At 39.8% G+C, this 23,877-nt stretch overlaps 2 protein-coding genes across 6 annotated transcripts in view; one reads left to right on the top strand and one right to left on the bottom strand.

The window, feature by feature from the left end:
- UBAC2 (UBA domain containing 2) overlaps nucleotides 1-23,877 on the bottom strand; it is a 174,021-nt gene that overhangs the window by 122,405 nt on the left and 27,739 nt on the right. For all 5 annotated transcript variants that reach the window (XM_032592407.1, XM_032592411.1, XM_032592414.1 and 2 more), the window contains exons 2-4: nucleotides 21,642-21,769; nucleotides 19,322-19,441; nucleotides 18,492-18,601 (exon numbers count right to left, since the gene is read on the bottom strand). In XM_032592407.1, coding sequence (XP_032448298.1) covers nucleotides 18,492-18,601; nucleotides 19,322-19,441; nucleotides 21,642-21,769 — 358 coding nt within the window. The remainder of the gene's footprint in view (nucleotides 1-18,491; nucleotides 18,602-19,321; nucleotides 19,442-21,641; nucleotides 21,770-23,877) is intronic.
- Nucleotides 7,909-12,371, top strand: GPR18 (G protein-coupled receptor 18). Its single transcript, XM_030313376.1, has 2 exons — nucleotides 7,909-8,157; nucleotides 11,157-12,371. The coding sequence occupies exon 2, from the start codon at nucleotides 11,190-11,192 to the stop codon at nucleotides 12,183-12,185; it is 996 nt and encodes a 331-aa protein (XP_030169236.1). The 5' UTR covers nucleotides 7,909-8,157; nucleotides 11,157-11,189; the 3' UTR covers nucleotides 12,186-12,371.

Genomic DNA, 23,877 nt, shown 5'->3' with positions numbered 1-23,877 from the left:
GGATGAACCTTGAGGACATCGTGCTCAGTGAAATAAGCCAGGCACAAAGGACAAACATGTAGGATTCCACCTACATGAGGTAGCTGAGGTATCTAGAATGTAGAGTGGTTGCCAGGGGCTGAAGGGAGGGATGAGAGTTGCTGTTTAATGCATACACAGTTTCAGTTTGGGAGGAGGAAAGAAGTTCTGGAGCTTGGTGGCTCCTCACGTGAATGTACTTAACACTACTGCACTGTATTTCGTGTTGTTTTATTTTCCTGCAATTAAAACATTTAAGAAACCATATCAAATTTGTTCCAAGGCCACCTTTACGTTGAACTCTTAGTAGAATATCAGGCACAAATAACATTTAAAATGGAATCTTCTCAAGGCCCTCGCCCAGGGATACCATGTTCTACAGAGGAAAATGGTTTCCTAAAAAAAAAAATGCGATGAAGGCAGATCCGGTCTATAAGCAAAAATGTTTTACCAGAGGAATGAGGACATGTCCACTACTGAATACTACCCAATACAGGAATATTTAGAAATTAGCATGAAAATATTTTCATTACCTTCTACCGATTAATGGCTTTTTAAAAATTTTATTTCAATCTCAACAAGACTTCTGATCAGATAAAAGTGAAGAACCCCAAAACCAGCTAATCACCTCTAGGGGGCAGTAAAAGCACAGAGTTTGTTGATGAGCCTTGCCATGTGGGTCTGTAAGGCAGAATGACATACAGGAGTGATCTAACACTACTTCCAGCACGACTAGCTGGGCCGGTTCTCCTCCAACAGTAAATTGCAAGGATGTCTCTGATACTCTAATAATGTTTCTCCTGCTCAAACAGTTTAACCCCAGGGCTGGTACTCCACCATTTTTGGTCTCATTCTTTGGCTTACTGTGTCTTTGTGATCATAGAAACATGAGGTATTCAATTCTGGGGACATGAATAGTTTTCTTTCTTACAGAAAAATAAACACATAGACACTAATCAAATCAACAGCCTATTTACTAAGGGCCACTGATTGTGAAGCAGTCTGTTAGGTGCTCTGAAATCCCTGAAGATGGATATGGCAGGTCCTTGTTAGCCAGACACACACACAACGTGATGAACAATACGAGAGAGGAGTGTGCCATCGAGGGAAAAACAGCCTCACAACCTTAAGCACAGACATCAGGCACCTTTAACTCCCAGTTCTGAGAACCTCCGAGGACTATGAAGAGAAGAGGCAGGATGAAGCAGGTCCAGAGTCTGTGTCCCTGGGTCCCAACACGCACCCCTGCCGGCTGCCTTCTGAGGGTGGTAGCACCCGCTTCCTTCTCCTGTCTGTTAAGATTCTATTTAGACCGTGTGGCTCGCTGATGGCAAGAGGATGTATGAGCCAAAGGTCATCAAGACTATCCGTGTGAAAATATAAGCAATAAGAAGATAACATCACTGCAAAAGTGTAACTGACTTGTCACTGGGGCCACATTAATTTTTCAGCATAAGAAACAGAGTTCTGGCAAATAGCTCTTCTGAGTAACCCAGATCAGTGCAGTTCTATTACCAAGGAAACAAAAGCCCGCACAACTTTTCTGTCTTCCTCTGCAGGCTGATTATAATGCCTCCAAGAGGTTCTCTACTATCAAGAACGACAGCTCTCCTCAGAGAGAATAGGAGACCAAGTGACTGAGAGAGGGCAGTGTGGACCTGTTGTGTTCTCACGGCCGCACCTCCTGTCTGCTGCATATAAAAGCAATGGTTACAGGAGAAAGGTAGAAACAGATAAGCAAATCAGCTGGACCCATGGAATAATCTCCTAGAAATGGATAACCAAGTAAAGAATAAATAAAATAAAATCTGTTCAGAAGAGTAAGTTAACCTAAAGGTAAAGGAAAAAACGAGTCAAACACACACACACACACACACTGAAAACCACCACCACGACACAAGGCATGAACAGAGGGCGAAGGCCAGGAACGCGCAGGACACCTTGGGGCTCTGGGTGCTTTGGTTCAGAGGAGGCCCCAGGCATCTATCTACACACACATTCAAGGCTCTCTGGGATGAGGTTTCCCCAAATTAATCCCGGACACATTGAGGTTTCCGTGCAGAGATGTGAGGGCACAGAGCCCCAGGTCCACATCTCTCATCTGCGGGCCTACAAAAATTCAAAGGGAGACCAAGATAAATGACTCATCGCTGAGGGAAGAGTCCCTTAGAGCTGTACAGTGCCGAAGGTGGGAGACCCTTGCAGAAAGCCTCATCCCATGTCCCCTTTCTTCCAGGTGGGGAGAGTGAGAAACAGAGAAATAAACTTTTTTTTTTTTTTTTTTTTTTTAAGATAACTAATCAGTTAGTGGCGGAGGCAGAGCTCCCATACTAACCATTCCTAGTCTGAAAATTCCCAGGAAAAATTTATATGCGCCACCAAGAAAAAAAAGGGACATCTCAGGCAGGAGAGAGACCAAGAGAACTAGTATTTTGGTGTCTAAAACCATAAGCTCTAACGAATGAGATGATTCACAGGTAAGAACTGAGTCAAGGTGTTTAAAAAAATTACTCCTAGAAACAGCTTCCAAGAAGCAGAGACAGTCAACCCAGTCTTTGCCAAGTCAAAGCTCAAGCTTTTTTAAAAACAAAAACAAAAATAGACACAACTGGGTGGCTCGGTCGACTTAAGCGTCAGACTTTAGCTCAGGTCTTGATCTCACAGCTCATGAGTTTGAGCCTTGCTTTGGGCTCTGTGCTGACAGCCCAGAGCCTGGAGCCTGCTTCGGATTCTGTTTCCCTGTCTCTCTCTGCATACCCCCCCTCCCCACCCCCACCCCCACCCCCCGCCTGGCTCACACTCTGTCTCTGTCTCTGTCTCAAAAAATAAACAATAAAAAATTTTTTTAATTAAAAAAAATGAAAATAACCTTTTTGAATATGAAATGTAACACACATACAAAAAAGTGCAGCACACCCTGGAAAATCCATATGCTTCTATTACCTTCTCCATCCTGCTCTGCCCAGGAGGCCGAGGGCACAGATTCCATCCAAAGGCTCAAGGCACCCCCACCCCCACCCCCAGCTTCTGCTGTGTTCTGCTAATGGGGCCTCACAGCAAGTTTAAGTGAAAAGAAGCCTGAGTTGGGGTACTTATGCCGTGGTTCCCTCAGGCTTACTGTCCCTCAGCAGAAAGTCATTACTGTTCTCCCGACAGCTGACTATAAGGGGCTTCTCCCTCCAGGTTCTAGTAACCTCCCCCTCCCTGGATCTCTTTGGGACTGAGCGGGGCGAGCACAAGGCAAAAGTTCCACCAGTTTCCCCTTTTCTCACAAAGCTCTGTTCTTTTGTCATGAGACCCTTACAAACAAGCACTCCTTGACTAACCTTACTTTATTTTTCCTTGACTTATTTTAAATGTTTTCTATTGATATCCTTACAGATACAAGGACAAAACAAAGATATACAGCTTAATGAATCACCACAAAACACACACTAGGGTTATTAGCAGGTGGGTCAATAAACAGAACTTGCCAGCCCTGGAATCTCTCCCGGTGTGTGCTCCTTCAAATTACATGCTCTGATAACCTTCCAGAAAGTTTCAGCACCTAAGCATGAATCCCTAAAACATGTTATTTCCATTCTGTCTGCTTCTTGAACTTCATATAAATGAAATCATACAATATAAATTCCTTCATGTCTGGCTTTTTTCACTTAACACTGTATACGTAAGACTTACCCACATTATTGCACGCACCTTCTACAGGATTCATTCTGATTGTGAAAAGCATTCACCTGTATGTCTACACAACTGATTTATCCATTCTATAGCTGAACAATGGGGTTGTTCCTACAGCTACTGGAAATACTACTACTATGAACATTCTTATCTAGGTTTTCTGATACACAGGAGCATGCATTTCTACCTACGAGTGGAATCTGAGTCATAGGGTATATGTATCTTCATTTTACTACTTAATAACCAACGGTTTTCCAAATTTAAACTCTCACCATCAATGACCAAGAGGTCCCGGTTGCTGGAATGCACTATTTCCTTTAACTGTGAGACCAGAGTCTATAGAAGGCCGCTATGTACCTCACGATAACCACAGAGTTCTACTCAATCAGCTGTCCTCAGGACTCCGACTGGAACGCTAGTCAATTAGTGAAATGTCACACTGCCAACTCTTGGCCTGGGGTCCTGCAGGATTTCACTAGGTCCAGGACTAATATCACTGTCACGTAGCAGCCTTCTCCTAAGATCCTCTAAGTGAGAGAATCCTTAACATCTTTAAGGAACTCTACTTTCATTGCTGATTTAGATCTACTTTACCTAGAATTATATACCACTTTGGTTTTCTGGGTTCAATTTGTTTGCTGTAAGTAACTACCTGTCTATATGTCTGTAAAATTTTTAAACTGCACAAAAGTTGCCACGGAAAAGGAATTTGAGAATTGCTAAATTTATAATACAATTTAGGGAATCAAAAGAAAAGGAGGATGGCTGTAAGGTGCTGACATTTTTCTTAAAAACAGATTTAGACAAATAGTATCTCAATATTCTTTATCCAGAAAACACTATTCGATATAGCTCCCTAATTAAAACAACAAACAAACAAGCAAAGAAAAAGCCAAACTGTTAGATACAAGTTTGAAAAAGAAAGAGGTAGGGGAACAGAAATTCCATAACCTCAAAGTGGGAAACCATTAAGGCCACACAGTAAGAGCTACCCACACAGTAAGGCCACACAGTAAGAGCTACAGATTTAGACAAATAGTATCTCAATATTCTTTATCCAGAAAACACTATTCGATATAGCTCCCTAATTAAAACAAAAAACAAACAAACAAGCAAAGAAAAAGCCAACTGTTAGATACAAGTTTGAAAAAGAAAGAGGTAGGGGAACAGAAATTCCATAACCTCAAAGTGGGAAACCATTAAGGCCACACAGTAAGAGCTACCCCCGCCCCCCGCACTAGTTCAGAGCACCCCTCACTTCCCTCACAACCCTCTTCTTGAGGACAGGCTGTCCACTATCCACCCCAGTCTTCTGTAGCAATGGCCTGATGGTCACCCACACGGGGAAAAACAAACAAGTACAGTGATCCCCTCGTTGCAATACTGGGGTAAGCAATTAGAACAAGACTCCCCCTTACACGTGCTGTGATAAACAGAAATACGTCAAGAACAGGAAATACAATTCTGTGGTATAGACAACCCTCTAATGCAGAACATGTTTTATAGGGATTTACTGTATAAATCTAATAACTACATCCTTTCTATATGAAATTGGCCTGACTAAACTACATTCGCTCAAAAACTGGGCTCCAGTGCTAAAATACTCACTGAAGGCTTATAACATCTAAACCAGAATTCAAAAATGGAACTGAAAAAGACTATTTCATAAAATGAAGGGAAGTGAATCCCCTAGGATATGTGAAATCCCTCTTTTGCAAGGTGAAAAAGTTCTCTTTCACTCCTATTCCGAAATAAGTGAGGAAATCATAGCTGCATGAATAGTCCCTGAATGAGGTAAATTCTTCTATCTGAATAAAAAAACTCATTAGGCTCAAGTATTAAAGAAGCAAGCTAGACACTACGGAAGCTTAATTCTTGATCCATTGTTAACTTGCTGCCAATTGGTTTGGGGGCATTTTTTTTCACTGTGAGACTTTTCTAGTGTAAAGGTATTGTTAAGGGCCAGGAAAGACCAGGAACAGAGAATGATGAAGCACTGCAGGGGTCACAGAGAGGAGAGGAGGGTCACTGCCCAGTGCCTGAGTCTCCAAAACTGCCTTGTGATTGGCAAGTTCCCTCCCATAAGTTGGCCAAAGTGTCCCTGATGCCATCACTGGGCTCAGTGATCCACCCACGACTCCCTTAAAACTCCATTTCTTCACCTACTGTTGCAGTCACATGTTCAACCAATATTTATTTTTATTTTTTTAAACTTTTTAATTTAATTTTATTTTTTAAACACAGCGCGAGGAGGGAGGGGTAGAGAGAGAGGGAAAGAGAGAATCCCAAGCAGGCTCCACGTGTAGCGCAGAGCCCAATGCAGGGCTTGATCCTACAACCCTGGGATCATGACCCAAGCCAAAATCAAGAGTCAGACGCTCGGGGCACCTGGGTGGCTCAGTTGGTTAAGCATCTGACTTTGGCTCAGGTCACGATCTCGTGGTCTGTGTGTTTGAGCCCAGCATCGGGCTCTGTGCTGACAGCTCAGAGCCTAGAGCCTGCTTCTGATTGTCTCCATCTCTCTGCCCCTCCCCCACTTAAGTTCTGTCTCTGTCTCTCTCTCAAAAATAAATAAAATAAAAAAAAACAAGTCAGATGCTCAACTGACAGCCACCTAGGTGACCCTCAACCAATATTTATTAAATGCTTGCTACACATGCACATCTATAACATATGCCAACCCCCAGAAAGCTCAATGTAGTGGAGGTTAAAAGGCAAGGAAATACTCAGGAACAATACAAACACAAGCCACTACAGGGGGAAATACCAAGCACTAAAGAAGCTTACTGGGGTGAAGAACCGACCCAGCTTCAGAGGTCAGAGAAAATCTCCTGGGAAAGGCAGCACTGAAACTAAGACCTGAAGGCTGAACGACAGCTGGCCAAGCCAAGAGATGGGAGTGCAGTGGTAAGGGCGTCTCGGGCTGGCAGGACAGCACGGGAAAGGCAAGAAGAGCAAACGCAACAGGCCTCCTATGACTGAAACGAGAGGAAGAGGGAAAGGAGCTGATCCACCCTCAAGTCACAGACTTACTACAGTTTTTATCTAAGGACAAAAAGCACATGGGCCCTCAAACTGTCTTAAATTAAAAAAATAAAAATAAAAATAAAAAATTAAGTTCATGTACGTTTCAAAACCTGACAAATCATGCATAACCAAAAATAAAGTAAAATTTTAAGACAAGCAAATGAGACGATGACTTTTTTTTAAGAAAAAAGAAAGTAAAAAATTTAATGTAATGAGGCAGGCGACGATTGGGGTTGCTCACTTCCCTTTCCATTGGTTTCACTTCCCTTCCTAGATTAAAATACTCCCAATATGTAAATTAATCCACTAAAGAATTCCAGTCCTTTCTTAGTAATTTTAAAATTTCTTAGTAATATTTATACAAAAGGAATTATTTCTAGACTTCCATGTGACAGAAAAGGGATATGATGCACTGTGGACCAAAAAACAAAGCAAACCTATGTGGATAAATGTATATGCGAAGCAGAAGCAAATAAATGAGATTCCAATTTTAACCACTTAGAAATATTTTAACAGCAAAAGTGGATATTTTATGATTTCAAGAACTTTGTAGAAAAGGGTTAACTCTGTTTAGGAATATCTAAATTAGTACTAAGTGCCAGGTACTATGTTAAACACTTGGGATTTTTCTGGTTTAGAGTCATCACAATCCTACCAGATGAGTATTATCTCTATCCTAACTGTACAGAAACTAAGCAGGAGCAAAGACTCAGAGGGATTAGGTAACTAGACAAAGTCACACAGCTTAAAAAGTGAAGAAGCTACACTATGAATCCCATCTTAGTCAACATCAAATCTCATTCTTGGGGCGCCTGGGTGGCTTGGTCAGTTAAGCGTCCGGACTCTTGATTTCAGCTCAGGTCATGATCTCCCAGTTTGTTAAGATGGAGTCCCACACTGGACTCTGTGCTAACAGTGTGGAGCCTGCCTGGGATTTCTCTCCTCTCTCTCTGCCTCCCCCCTGCCTCTCTAAAAATATTTTTAAAATCTCATTCTCTTTCAATAGATGATGCAGACTTTAAACATCAAAGTAAATGAACCAAATATATTTTCCTCTTTTTGTTTGATTCTCTTAAATATACGCCATCATTTCAAAGGGAGCTTATGCTAAGCATGACTTCATATACAAATCACTTGTGAAAGAGAGAAACCACATCCAGGGTAAAGTCATAAGTTGAAAAAGCCTTATTTCAGACAGTACTTCCTGAAAGAGACAAAGCAGCAACTACAGCCGAACGAGTACCAACTCCTTTACCAGGCATTATATTTGAAACAACTTTGTGAAGCAACAGAAGGGCCTAAGACAAAAGAAATACTGCATTTCTTAGATACACCATTTCCAGAAAGAGCTATTTTAACACAAGATTTCTCTTTTACATTACTGGATATAATGAAAAATGTTCCTCTCCAACACAGCCTTTTGATGGGCAGAAGGTAAGTAGCATTTAATTTCATCACAGATTATCACCAAGTAATGCTATACTTCAGAGGTATACACTTCCAGGTATAAAATTAAGTCATGGGGATGAAAAGTACAGCATGGGAAACACGGTCAATAATATTGTAATAAATTTGTATGGTGGCGACAGAAAAAAAAAGTAAGCTGTACTTATTACTAAATTTCAAAATCATTTGTCTCATTTTAATAATACATAATGGAAACTATGTTGGCAAAGGACCTTGAAATGGGTTGTGCTGTCATCTTCCTGCATTATTAATGATTTATTTATATTCAACATTGCTTTACATTAACAGTAAATGTAATTTTTTTCAACTTAAGGAACATGCTAAGATGATAAATCATTAAGTATATTTACAAGCCTTTGTCACCTGGTTCCACACTGTTGTCACACTGTTTCATAAAATGTACTCAAATGCTTTTTAAAAAAGAAAGACTAGAGATAATCACTGAATCTAAAGTTTTTGAAATGCTGACTTGAAAGCCAATCACTTTTTAATATTTATCCAAAAATGTATCTGTGTGTACAGAGCATGACCTATCTGGTAATGCCTTTAAAACACGCATCACACATAGTTTTTTCAACCTTAAGCAAATGGATACAAGTGTTGGTGACATAAGAGCAGCTTGAGCCCAACGAGGGCTAAAAGATTTACTCAAAAAGGCTTTGTAACTATGAAATTTATGTGACAAAATTCAGGGATGAGGACAAGGGAAGTGAGTCCTGAAACAATATCAAAAGAGAAAAAAAAGATACAAATTTTCATTTACATTACAATTGCTACCATTTTTAAAAATACAATGAAAAGTAAAAATAAGAGTCAAGACTCCAAAGTTATTCTTCTTTGTATGATACTGGAGTTTTAATTTCTCTCTGTAGTGCTTTTCTCATTTGACAGAAATTAATATTCTAGTCACACCAATATTTGGAAATTTTAGTACAGGCTATTAATACACAGAATTCCATTCCAAAATCATATCTAACTTAGATACTTGGCAAACTAGCTGTAGTCAGGAAGGAAGGAAAGAAGGAAGGAAAAAAGGGAGGGAGGGCGGGAATGGAAAAACAAACTCATACCTTGTGTGTGTCCACAGCAATTGCTCAAATTCATTTTAAATTATCAACAGCCCATGATGCCACTAACTGGACTGCTCACCACCCCCACAGCTCTCACTGAAGAGAGACTCGGAGCTGAATCAGAGACAGCCCACTCTGCAAAGTGACATTTCTGAAGGAAACTTTTCTTACACCTCCATGTTTCAAGGGGAGACCACAAGATTCCATTTCTTTGCAAGGGAGCTTATTTTTAAATCACTGCTGTTGACGTTGCACTGAGGATGATCGAAGTCTCACTCTGAGGGGCATCCCATCAATGATATTTACAATCACAACTAAACTCCTTTCCATTAGAAATGGACCCTCTTTTTGCATAAACATAAAGTTATTGGGTGACTTATAATTAATAACTATTTGCCTTTGATATTCCTTTTTACATTTAATTTGGCAAATAATACTTAAGTTTCTGTATCTAGATAGAATGAGGGCATGAAAGCTACCACACTAGCTTCCGTGCACATCAACAACATCCACTTCTAGGATGCTGGTAATAAACACCATCTGGAGGACAGCATTAGGGACTCCCAGCTGTGCATTAAAAACGAGCTCATCTATTGTTCTAAGAGTCAGGTTCCTGATCTGTAGACCGTGGCACAACACACTGCTGTTTCTAGACCTACAATAACTGAGACAGCATAATACTATGAAGAAATGTTTCCACTTAAAAAAGAAAAGAGGTAGGGGCGCCTGGGTGGCGCAGTCGGTTAAGCGTCCGACTTCAGCCAGGTCACGATCTCGCGGTCCGGGAGTTCGAGCCCCGCATCAGGCTCTGGGCTGATGGCTCGGAGCCTGGAGCCAGTTTCCGATTCTGTGTCTCCCTCTCTCTCTGCCCCTCCCCCGTTCATGCTCTGTCTCTCTCTGTCCCAAAAATAAATAAAAACGTTGAAGAAAAAAAAAAGAAAAGAGGTTTAATGACCAACCAAGCAAGTCTTCACTGACATACTGGAAAGTAGCTGTTGTGGGTCCTTCCTTCACTCCATCAATTCAGCAAACATTTTCTTATCTAGCACTTCCTGTGGGCTCCATAAGCAGTGGGAATACAGCAATGAAAAGTCCCTGCTCTCAAATGAGAATTCTTGTGAATTAGATACTTACAAGGTTCCTTTATATTGGTTTTCTAATGCACATTTTATATATTAAGACTATATTTAATGAGTAAAAATTCATTATTTGGACATTATTAACCTGGGTCACAAAATATTTAAACAATGGTAAAAAGTAGCAAACTATTTTCAAAATTCAGAATGGCCTTCTCCCAGTTAGTCCCAATCAAAGAATGTTTATTATAAGAATACTTGCTACCCAATTTCACACTACAGGAAAAAATCATTTTTTTTTTTTAAATTTTTTTTTTCAACGTTTATTTATTTTTGGGACAGAGAGAGAGACAGAGCATGAACGGGCAAGGGGCAGAGAGAGAGGGAGACACAGAATCGGAAACAGGCTCCAGGCTCTGAGACATCAGCCCAGAGCCCGACGCGGGGCTCGAACTCACGGACCGCGAGATCGTGACCTGGCTGAAGTCGGACGCTTAACCGACTGCGCCACCCAGGCGCCCCGAAAAAATCATTTTTAAAAAGGTTATTCTTTAGAGGAGACGCGAGGTGAGCAGAGAGAGAAAAAATAAATTTGCCAGTACATAACACACCAGACCATTTTAATAGGTTGGTGCATATTAGTAATAATACCTAAGACATGAATTTCTTAATAAATACTAAGACACATATATTGTCTCTACAACATAAAATACTCTCACAATTAAAATCCATTGACATGTCAAGTCAAGTATGAGAGTTTTAAGCATTTACTTTTCAACAAAGGGTTTTATTCCTTCTATTCTTCTTAACTATTTTGCAGTTTCTAGGTGCCATTCCCCCAACCAACTATAAGATGACCACTCCTCATGATCAAGCTCAACCTGGCCCTTCTAACACCTCACACCCAGAAGAATACAAGATCGCAGCCCTTGTCTTCTACAGCTGTATCTTCATAATCGGATTATTTGTTAATGCCACTGCCTTATGGGTTTTTAGTTGTACCACCAAGAAGAGAACCACTGTAACCATCTATATGATGAATGTGGCATTACTGGACTTAATATTTATAATGAGCTTACCCTTTCGGATGTTTTATTACGCAAGAGGTGAGTGGCCATTTGGAGAGTACTTCTGCCAGATTCTTGGGGCTCTGACGGTGTTTTATCCAAGTATTGCTCTATGGCTTTTTGCTTTTATTAGTGCTGACAGATACATGGCCATTGTACAGCCAAAATATGCCAAAGAACTTAAAAACACAGGCAAAGCCGTGCTAACATGTGTGGGAATCTGGATAATGACGCTGACGACCACCATCCCGCTCCTACTGCTCTATGAAGACCCAGATAAAGCCTCCACCCCCGCCACCTGCCTGAAGATTTCTGACATCATCCACTTAAAAGCTATTAACATGTTGAACTTCACCCGGCTCATATTTTTTTTCTTGATTCCTCTGTTCATCATGATTGGGTGCTATTTGATCATTATTCACAGTCTCCTTCATGGGAAGACATCTAAGCTGAAACCAAAAGTCAAGGAGAAGTCTATAAGGATCATCATCACACTCGTGGTGCAGGTGCTCGTGTGCTTTATGCCTTTCCACATCTGTTTTGCTTTCCTGATGCTGGAAGGGGAGGAGAACAGTTACAATCCCTGGGGGGCCTTTACCACCTTCCTCATGAACCTCAGCACCTGTCTGGATGTGATTCTCTACTACATTGTTTCAAAACAATTTCAGGCTCGAGTTATTAGTGTCATGCTCTACCGCAATTACCTTCGGAGTGTGCGCAGAAAAAGCTTCCGATCAGGTAGTTTACGGTCACTAAGCAATGTCAACAGTGAAATGTTATGAATGAAAAGAAGGTTTTGGTCTTTAATTTCTTTATATTCACTTTACTAACTACTCTAAGGCCAGTGGATATTCTGTATGATACTACCAAGTCCCTTCCCTCCTGAAAAAAAAAAACCACACGTAACACTTTTGCGAGATCTTACTACTGTGGCAACATAATTAAATATTCTGAAGTATTCTCATGAACTCATTATTTTTATTCTCAAAACTTGTATAAAACATATTCTTGAGTTACTGGGAGAAAAATATCCAATTTGTACTTCATATTCAAGCCTTATCTAAATACATAGTTGACAACTTTTTGGATTTAATTCTACATGCAAGGGAATCGTGATTTCTACAAAGTCAGTAGGGAAAAAAAATCCACCTTCTTTTCAAAATACTTCAATTTTCTTTTTGAGGGGGGAGAATGCAAGTGAGGGAAGGGCAGAGAGGGGAACAGAGCATCCGAAGCAGGCAATGCGCTTACACACTGACAGCGGCAAGCCTGATGTGAGGCTCCAACTCACAAACCACAACATCATGACCTCACCTGAAATCAGATGATCAACAGACTGAGCCGCCCAGGTGCCCCCAAAATGGTTTAAATTATTAAATTATAATTTGATTAGGGGCACCTGGGTGGCTCAGTCGGTTAAGTGGCCAGCTCTTGATTTCAGCTCAGGTCACGATCTCACAGTTCGTGAGTTTGAGCCCCACTTGGGGCTCTGTGCTGACAGTGTAGAGCCTGCTTGGGATTCTCTCTCACCCCATCTCTCTCTGCCCCTCCCACATGCTCTTGGCTCTCTTTCTCTCTCAAAATAAATAAATAAACTTAAAGACATTTTTTTTTTTTAATTGTAATTTTATGGGCATTTGGGTGGCTCAGTTAGTTGAGCATCGACTACAGCTCAGGTCATGATCTTGTGGTTTGTGAGTTTGAGCCCCGCATCAGGTTCTGTGCTGACAGCTCAGAGCCTGGAGCCTGCTTCGGATTCTGTGTCTCCCTCTCTCTCTGCCCCTCCCGCACTCATGCTACCTCTCTCTCTCAAAAGTAAACAAACATTAAAAATAAAAAATTTTTAGATGATAATTTTATTAAACCAAAACCAAAGCTTCATTTGGTTTAATCTATATTCAGGACTGGTGGTCTAAATTTTACAACATTTCGTGTTCTAAACACCAAACTTCCAGGATTCCTACACAAACAACTATGTTCAACCCATCACTGTTACTTGCCACAGACCAAAATCAGCAGGAACAATCACCTGAAGGGGCCTGCAAAGGCAAGTGTCAGCAACCCTCCCCTACTCGGAATTTTTTTTCTTTTGGAAACAGACACTGAGAGCCTACCATGCACCATACTCTACCTACAACTAATGCAGGAGACCTAATCCGAGACCCTGTTTCTGCCCAATAACCCAAGTTCATTCCTATGACATGAAATTTCTGCTGTATGGTGAACTATCATTCTCCAATATAGTTTAAGCTTCTTACGTGATCAAACATCATACTACAGGAGAATGATTTTTTTCCTGGGCTGTGTATCACAGTATAACAGCACAAGTCAGGGACCTTGGATTCTCATCCTAGCCTTGCCATTTAATTTCCCCTAATAAAGTAACAACCAAGTAACTTCCCATTGAAAAACATTTTTTTAATATTTTATTTATTTCTGAGACAGAGAGAGAGCATGAGCAAGGGAGGGGCAGAGAAAGAGGGAGACACAGAATCCAAAGCAGGCTCCAGGCTCTGAGCTGTCAGCACAGAACCCAACACGGGGCTCAAACCCACGAACTGTGAGATCATGACCTGAGCCGAAGTTGGACGCTTAACCAACTGAGCCACCCAGGTGCCCGTAACTTCCCCATTTAAAAAGAAAAGGAAGTGAACCATCATCTGTAAAGTGTCTATTATTCTAAATATTATGGAAGTACGCAAATAAGCCAGCCATAACTTCCTCCCTGCTAAATCACCTTCATTACTCTTAAGATGATCACCTCCTATTGGGACTAAGAATCAAATAAATGCATTAGTTATAAATGGATTTCTATAATTAACATGGGTAAATTAATATTCTTTAAAAAAAGATAAGCACAAAGGAGTCTAATCATAAAAAAGAGTTTTAATACTAGAAGATCCTTTAGATGATCTTCTAGTCTTATATATAAAGAAACTAAAGTCCAAGGAGGTTATGTGACTTGCTCAGCTGAAGAACCAGGCCTACAAACCAAGTTCCTGTTATGTCAACCACCAATTTTTCAGTAATAAAAAGCAAACAAGCTCACAGAACATAAACATTCTCAAAGCTACATAAGATAAAGGAATCAAGGTGATAACTGAGATGTAGTTTCTCAACAAAGAGACAACTACTTGAAGTTTTTGGTTTGGACAGTCAAGTGAGCAAGATATCTTAACAAATATCTTAAAGATAGTAAGTATCTTTAAACAAATAATTATTTCTGGAAAAAAGGAAGTAACTCGTGTAACTTATGTATAGGTTTATAGGTTTATAGTCATAGCCTACTCTCAACTATACAGTCTAATCTGTTCTTATGTATTTATCATTTTTAAAATTTTATTTATTTTTAAAGATATTATTTTTAAGTACACCCAACATGGGACTCAAACCCACAACCCCCAAATCAAGAGTCACATGCTCCACTGACTGAACCAGCCAAGTGCCACTTATATAATTTATTAAGTGGCAAGTTCTCTGCAATGGTTTTTCTCAATGAGAAGAACTTAATTTGGGAGCACAAAATACAACAAAAGAGGTGCCTGGCTGTCTCAGTGAGTACAGCATCCAACTCTTGATCTCAGGGTCATGAGTTCTAGCCCCACACTGGGTGTGGAACCCAGTTTAAAAAAAAAAAATACAGTGAAAAACTTTGTTGATACAAAGTGAAAATGTATGTTATGGTTTCCACAGTAAAACTAAATAATCTACAACACAATTACAAAATAATTTTATTAAGTGATGTGATCAGATACATTTTAACATGATGTGTAAAAACTCACATATTCTGGAGGTATTTGATTCTGAGAAACAATATAATGTCCACATGTAAATACTAACAACTAAAAGATAATGGGTATACAAGGACAGGTGTGTGATGGGCAAGGAGTACTAGAAGCATCTGACATACATAGCTTTTAATGGACCTATCTTTACTTTCAAAACATAATGGTCACATTTTCTGAATTTCAAACAACACTCATGAGAATGTATCAGATGCTATGTATAATTTCTATGCAGAGCACTAGAAAAAGAAATGTACAGGCCTATGGTTCAAAGACCTTACTTTATAGTCTTGTGGGGCTACACTGTAATCAAGACTAGCCCTTCCACATTACAGAACGTGAGGCCATGAGTACATCAAGTAAAACCAGTCCTCCCTCAAACAGCCAGAAGGATGGCATGGAAGGCCCAGGTAATAATGACAATGACAATGACAACGTAATGTAATAAATGCTAGGGATCTTAATAAAGTTATTGGAATACACATAAAAGGACAATTACTCATGCCAAAGGGCAGCAGGGTGCAGAAAGAAAACCAAGCAGGCATGAGTGTACGTATACACAGCATGTTAAGAAAGCTGAGTGACTGACGAAGTGACCTGAAACACAGGACTGGGGCCAGACTATGAGGGATTTGAAGAGAAAGAAGAAAATTAGTGTGAGGTTGTTACTGCTAGGATGTTTGCATGAAAGAGCTTACTTAATTCTTTCCACTGCCTTGGAAGTATACAGTACTGACCCTCAATTTACACGAGGGTCATCTATAAACTGAGCTTAGGAAATGGAACTGAAGAGAAGTAACTTGCTCAAGATTACACACACGTAATAACGTGAGAGAGCTGGAATCTCAAATCTGGCATATCTGATGGCAAAGTCTGCATTCCCACTATTCCAGGCTGCTGCGATGCCATCTTGGAGGAGTCTGATTTTTATTTTGAAGGAAATGAGGATTTAAAGGATTTTAAAAGGAAGACTGGCATGGTCAAACTTGCATTTTGGAAGGATTAACTTCTGACAACATTGCATGGGATGCTTTGAAGTGAATAGGAAGACTAGTTAGAGAATTGCTACAAAAATCTAGGCAGGAAAAGATTTGAGTTTAGACTGACCTGACAGCAGGAGGAGAGAAGATGGGGTGAATGAGTGATTTACACAGGACTTCGAACTAACAGGACCCGGGCCCTATGCTGTCAACAGGGATGGAAGCCCAGAGATGAGAGCTCCAGAACAGGACAAATTTTCTCTGAGTCGTAGAAGGCACCAGGAAATATAACTCTAGCAAGATCAGGAGAGGAACATGGACTGGAAATAGAGAGCTGGGACACAAACAACAGATGTTAACTGTGAAGGAAGTCATGGGAATGGGCAAGAAAGCCCGGAGTGAGCCACAAGCAGTAGAGAAGGTCAAAAAGGACCAGGAGAGAACAGTGTGCTGGGGTTCGAGGGAGCAGGTTAGTTCATGAAATAATGGGAGGTCAAAACCATGTATGAGCTACTGAAAGGTCAAATAAAACAACTGAAAATAAGCCACTGGCTTTAAAAATTAGTCAGTTACACAGGGGATAAATCACTGCAATCTATTCCCGAAATCATTATTGCACTGTATGCTAACTTGGATATAAATTAAAAAAAAAAACATACATACGTAAAATTAAAAAATAAAAAAAAATGAGTTACTGGTGACATTTATAGGAGAAGTTTTAATAATAGTGAGGTTAAAAAAGAGAGAATTAAATAGAAATGAAGAATTGTAGAGAGTGCAGATAAATTTGGCATTGGTGGAAAAGAAAAAGGGTAAGGAGATGTTATGTGAAAAATACTGCAAATTATAAAGCAGGCTGACAACAAAAAGAGAAGTTTCCTCTCCTGAGCTTTTGATGCTTCGCTACCATCAAATGAAAGATATATTTACAAAATACAGAGTTTGTTGAAATAAAGATTTATGTTCCAAGAAGTCTGTTTGAGAAAGCTTTCAAGACTCTAAAAAGCCATACTGTAATGTCTCCTGATTTGAAAAGAGAAATATGTTCTCATTCAGGTGATGGCAAAATTAACATCCATGCTGTCTTCCAATATATTTCCCTAACTCAGGAGGCTGTATAAAGAACCAAAAAGAACTGGCCTAGATAAGAAATGTTTGGGGAAAACTAATGATTTAGTAACACTGCTGCTTTTCTGAATCAACATGGATTCAGTCAACATGGATTGACTGATGACTACACTATTGTCTGCAAAAGCAGAAGAATCACTTCAAACCTCTCAGTGTGATCATAATTACAACCCCTGGAACTCAACAAAACTGTGTAACAATCTGACTCTGACACAGAACTTTACCTGTCTCCATTCAGATATCATTCAGAATCACACATTATTAAAATAGCTAATTTAATGAGCTCATTTAATGACTATGACTATAATTAAGTAAATCCCATAAAGGCTACACTGTAAATAGTAACAACATATGCATGAAGGCCATTTAGATCACTAGCTGTATTTTTAATGTAAACAAGCAAAGCAAATCTGAATTAAGATATATACAATATCCAAACAGTCCTCAAAAACATGCATCTAAATTAAAATAAGGCAGAAGTTAATACCCGCAGAATTTTAAATACCTGATCTTTATTTCACAGTATCTCATCTCTCAGATACTTAATTCCACAACAGTCTAAGGTTATCTATATGTGCTAACTCTACTTTTAGATACTAGTTACTTCATAAACGATTTTTTTGCTTTGTTTTTAAAGAAGATCAATACAATATGAAAGCATATATATACATATATATATATATATATATATACACACACACACACACGCATACATACATATATACATACACACATACAAACTCTGAGTTAGGTTAGACATTGCAGTCTGGCTACAAAGTTGTAAACTTTGCTTTCTCTTTGGCATAAGTATCTAAATAATATAAATTTTTAAAAACATCATTCTTCAGAAGCTTAACTTCAGACAAATTATTTCCTAATCTAATTAAATTCTGTATTTTTGTGTTTAATTACTTCACAAAACTACAGACAAAATTTCACGATAAAAATACAAAATTAATTCTCTCTTCTGGACCAGGACAGGAAATTCATTTAAAATTCTCTAAAAAAAGACTATAAAACAGATTCTGTTTCAAGAACATAATGAAAATGTGACTAAGTATACATTGAATTTTTTTTACCCATAAAATCAATTTTACTACATCTATGAGTTTAAAATATTCTTTTACTGATTTACAGTCACTTAACTTAAATCAGATTTAAGTAATTATTAAGCTAATCTTTGAGAGCTACTTACAATCCAGAAGGCAAATTCCCAGCTGCAGCAATACCAAAGGAATACCACACAGCCTCAACGAGGATGAAGTCAACCAAGGCCGACAAAACCCAGGAACCCAGCAAAAAGGACTAAAAATAAAACAGGAAGAACATTATTGAAAGGAGTCTTTTTGGGGGTGCCAATGTGGCTCAGTCAGTTAAGCGTTTGACTCTTGATCTCCGCTCAGGTCTTGAACTCAGGGTCATGAGTTCAAGCCCCGCATTGGGCTCCACTCTGAGCGTGAAGCCTACTTTAAAAAAATAAATTAAAAGTAAATTAAAAAAAATTTTTTAAGTGGTGTTGAAAGGAGTCTTTGAAAAATAAGCTAACATTTATTTAATTAAAACCAGCTCTATATTACTTTTTAATATTTGTTTTTATTAGAACAGAGTTTTCAGAATGGGGGAGTAAAGCCATATTGGTCAAATGCATTAACACTTCCATAATTTCCAATATGGTAAAAAAAATAGATATTTATAGCATGATTTATTTTTAACAAGTAACATACAAACCATTAAGCAAAATAAGTGATTAAAATGTTATTAAAGTCAGAATCCTAATAAAAATTTTTATTGCCCACACACATCTGATATTATCTATTATCATTATCATTTTATTATGTTAGTGGCTTAAATTTAAAATTCCTTGGTTAATAGTCATGCTCCAAATCAGATAGAAGATCATATAATTAAAAGATAACTGTTAATAATAACACCAAGCTAAACAAAATAAAACTATTTAAAAGTAAGAAAACAAAAACATTTTTTTCCAGTACCTAAGTAGCAAAGGAAAAATACATAAAAACTTACTGCAAATTTTCTGCTTCCATATCTTCTTTCAAATATCCTAAAATTATAAATAAGCAGACTACTGCAGAAAGTATCTTTCAAATCAAGGCAAATTATTCTTCCACATATCAACCTCCAAATCTAAATGGGGATTTAAAACAGAGTAAGATTTGTTTAGATCTCTGCCTTACCAAATTTATTACATTTACTTCATACTGCTTATTTTCAGTGCTCTAGTTTAATGAAAATAATGACATACACACAAATGGAAAACTCCTCCATGTAGGCGGTCGCCACCTTTAGAGAACAGATGCCCATAAAGTGGAGCATTAGAAGGGGACTTTTGCCTACTTGGCCAGATAAACCAAATCAATCCCGCAAATCAGAAAGGTACCAACTGAGGGCCAAAGGGCCCTTCCGTTCCCTTGCAACAGTGGTTCTCAGGGCTGGCCATACACTAGAATCCCCTGGGGGGTCTTATTAAAAAGCACACCAGGGCCAAGGCCTACCACTAGATTTTTCAACTCAGTTGGTCTAGGGTGAGGACTTGGCATCAGTATAAGTGAGTACATGCATGTGTACGTGTGTTTGTGGGGGGAGGGTTAGTTTATTCAGGTGATTCTAATGTGTAGCCAGGGTCAAGAACCAGTGCATTATAGCAACTGAAACAATACAGAGGCTGTATTATATTCTGACAGAAAGCAGTGGTTTGGATAAATAACTGAAAGACTTTCAGAGGAACTTGACAGCTCCAACATTTACAAAGGTATTAATTATATCACTACGAAGAAAAGTTTCAGTGTTCCAGAAGTAGAGTATTATGCTTAAAATGGCTATTCAAGTATGTAGCAAAGAAAAGGTGGTAGGTTATATACCATAATTTGCACTAACCCTGTGATATTGTGATTTATAATAAGAAATATAGATTTGGTCTTGTACTCTCATTTCTGGCACACAGCCCTTAAACCCTTGGAATTTCCTAAGCGATGAAAGCCATAAAGGGTGTCTTTTATTACGTCGATGTGTGACTTTTAGATGCACCTAAGAATGGGGCTGGCTGCCAGGGGAACCAACCTCAGGATTAGGGGGTTGGAACTCTCAGTCCCACCCTCTGACCTCCCAGGGAAGAGGCAGGGGCTGGAATCTGGATCAACTGCCAATGGCCAATGATTTAATGAAGCTTCTTCCATTAATACCCAAAAGGCCAGGGTTCAGAGAGCTTCCAGGTTGGCGACCACAAGGTGCCTGAGAGAGACCAAGGAAGCTCTGTGCCCCTTCCCCATCCCTTGCCCATTGCATTTCTTCTATCTGGATGTTTATCTGTGTCTTTTATCCTATCCTTTTGTAATAAACAAGTAATTCAAAGGTAAAAATGTTTCTTTGAGTTCTGTGAGCCATTCTAGCAAATTAATCAAACCTGAGGAGGGGGTCATGGGAACCTCTGATTTAAAGCCAGCCAGTCTTAAGTACTAGTAACAATTTAGACTTGCAACTGGCATCTGGTGTCCAAAGGGGAGATCATGGTAACCCCTAATCTGTTGCCACTTGGTCAGAAGCACAGGTAACAATCTGGGCTTTGCATGGTGGAGGAGGAGGAGGCAGCCTTGTGGGACTGAATCCTTAACCTGTGAGATACGACACTATCTCCAGCCAGTATCAGGAGTTGGCTGAATTAGAGGACACCTAATTGGTGTCCAAGAATTGCCTGGTGGTATGGGGAAAGCTCCTCCATTGGAACTGGTGCGAGAACGTCCCTTTCACACTCCCGACTCACACACAAGACCCAGCAGCAGCATTTTCAATGAGACCAGCCCATAAATCTCAAAAGCCATAGAGTTCTGCTCTTCCCAGAAGCAAAAACCCAAGGGAAATTTCCTACTTGATATAACCACCACTATAAAAGTAATTCATAGATTCACAATCTGTTAGACCTGGAAGAGCTTCAATCATCTGATCAATACTCAAACGTTGAATATAAAATTTTGAAATGTTAAGTATGAAAATGTTTCCAAAAATGTTAAGAATGCATACTAATGATTTAAAAAACCCAGATTTAACATTGTTTTTTCTTTTGAAATTGTAAATTGCATTTCCATGAGTAAGAAGTGAGAAGGGACATGCCTAGTAGTAAAAGGATATACTGCAACTGCTTCATTATAATCTGCTTTCCTGAAAATAGCAATACAAAACTAGAAAATTTACTTGCTAATGGAATATTAATAAATAATCATTTGTTAAAAATTTAGAGGCTTCAGGGGACTAAGAATAGCAGAAAATAAATAGCAAGTCAAGAAAAAGTTCCGTCTCCTCTCCTCCCGCGGGCCAATAGAACAGAGCTCACCTGGAAGTCATCCTTGATGGCTTGGAGGTCATACACGAAGAACCTCTGACAGTGCGGTAGGAGGAGGGCCAGCAAGAGGGACAGGGCACTGGGGACCAGCAAAAGACCCTTGGACAGAGGGGCCTTATCTAGGAGAAAGAAAACTTCTTTCAGAATGATTGATTCTAAGATTTAAAAAACTACCTGGGTGAAAAGTAAGAGAATTCACTTCTATTACAATGAAGACCAAGTTTGCAAACTCTGGAATTTAGTTCTTATTAACATGTATTTTCAAAACCTGTACCTGCAGAGGTAAGTGATCAAAGGGCACCGGAAAACACGTGGAATTTGCTGGCAGGGGTTCACTGTTGTTTGGCTTTTACATGAGACCAAACCAAGTTTACAGCCAGTAACTTCCACCATTAAGAAAACAGTCACCAAAGTGTGAAGAAATAGAGGAGGATGTCTTCTATTAAATTGACCAGTTAGCTCCGAGCATGCATGGGGTTCACATCAACATTTATTTAAAAAATGTAAAGGGCAGTTAAAAGTGCTGCCATTGCTGACTACAGTGGCATGCTGAGATTTTCCCCCATGGGTACTACCGGGGCCCAAGTCAGTTTCTCATCTGAGAGCCGCGTCTGAGTCTTATACAGCCTTCAAGTTACAGCTTAATGGCCACTCCCTCCATCAGCCCCAGTGAACCATTTTACCCTCAGGGGCTTTTCCCCACTCTGCACCCTTGTTTCCAGGTACAGCCTGTCACAGCTCCTTGGACGTATGAAATGTTCAGATCATCAACAGGTAAGGCCAAGGGAAAGTATCACCGATGGCAACATTCTCAGATTGTGTCAAGTATACTTTAACTGTATTCATGAGAAATTCCTGGGAGTGAATCTACTAGTTACAGTTGGTAATGTGGTTATTGCACCCATTTAAGCATATAAAAATAGACCAACTGTTTCCTTTCTGGTAAGGTCTTGCACACATCTGAATTGGAACCATTAGTAAAAGGAGCTACATGCTGTCTTCGTGACCCAGCTGCAATCAAAGCTCCAGGGAATCTAAAAATTGAGAGTTCCTCATTGCCTAGCATCTCAAAAGTACGAAAGAGCACTGTGGCTATGAGCATGACCAACCTAAATTCTATCCTGAGCCATTTAAGCTTTTATCTGCTCACCTACAAAATGAAGGGAAGAGAATCTACCTTAAAAGCATATGAGGAGCAAGTGAAACGAAGAATGCAGAGAGGGGAGACGGCTCTTGCCACCACACTCTCACCACCCAGGAGAAAGGGCTTCCTCTGCCCCAGGGAAGCTCCGTCATCTTTCTGACAGGGCAGAAGACGGAGTAGGGGTGATAGAGTTGCACCCTGAAGGGGCAGCGAGGATCCTGTTTCCTTCTTCAACTTGGGTTTCCACCTATCCTCATGAAATGGGCCTGACAGTCATTCCTGCCCCTACCTTGCCAGCTCAGGAGCAGCTTGATGTTACTGGAGGAAATTGTATGGCTGAGCTGCAACATTTCCCTGCAGGTCCACGGTCTCAAACCTCAGTGGACGCTCTCCACCAACCAGCAATCTACTGCTTTTCTCCAACTTCTCATTTTCATATGACCTCCTCCCCTCTCCTCAAACCTCCCTGTTCCACACTCCTGACTTGACTCACATGTCACCAAGTGAAGAAATAAATGATGACCTCTGATTATTTCAACCATGCCCTAAAATTAATAAGCACCTCTTATAAACACACATTATCCTACACCCTGGGGTGCAGTAATTAATGATGGACAAAGTCCCACTCCTTTGTGGCCTAAACAGGAGAAAAAAGAAAATACACAAAGCTAGGTGATTATGTATTGTGTCAGAGGGAAACAAATGCTATAGAAAAATGAAGCAGGATAAAAAGTGTGGTGGTGTTACCCACCATGGATTTCCTGTTCTCTTTCCAGATACATGATAAGACTGCTTAGCCACTCATACCTGCCCCTAGCTGAAGTTAGGTATGACAACATGACTTGCTTTGGCCAAGTAAACGTGATAGATGTCACTCCTGTGGAGATACTTGAAGAGCAGTGAATGGTGTTTCCCTCTGCCAGTGCTCAAGATGGCAGCTAGGCTATGAGACGGATCCCAGAGTGAAGACAGTGTGGAGCAGATCTCCCAGGCGACAGAGGAGTACCTTCAGTGAGAAACAAAACTTGTCGTTAAAACGACAAGGTACCCAATATTTTGCGGTTGTTTGCCACCGCAGCATGA

The sequence above is a fragment of the Lynx canadensis genome, chromosome A1, assembly GCF_007474595.2.
Source record: "Lynx canadensis isolate LIC74 chromosome A1, mLynCan4.pri.v2, whole genome shotgun sequence".
NCBI classification, from domain to species: Eukaryota; Metazoa; Chordata; class Mammalia; order Carnivora; family Felidae; genus Lynx; species Lynx canadensis.
This window is presented reverse-complemented; position numbering and strand designations above follow the sequence as displayed.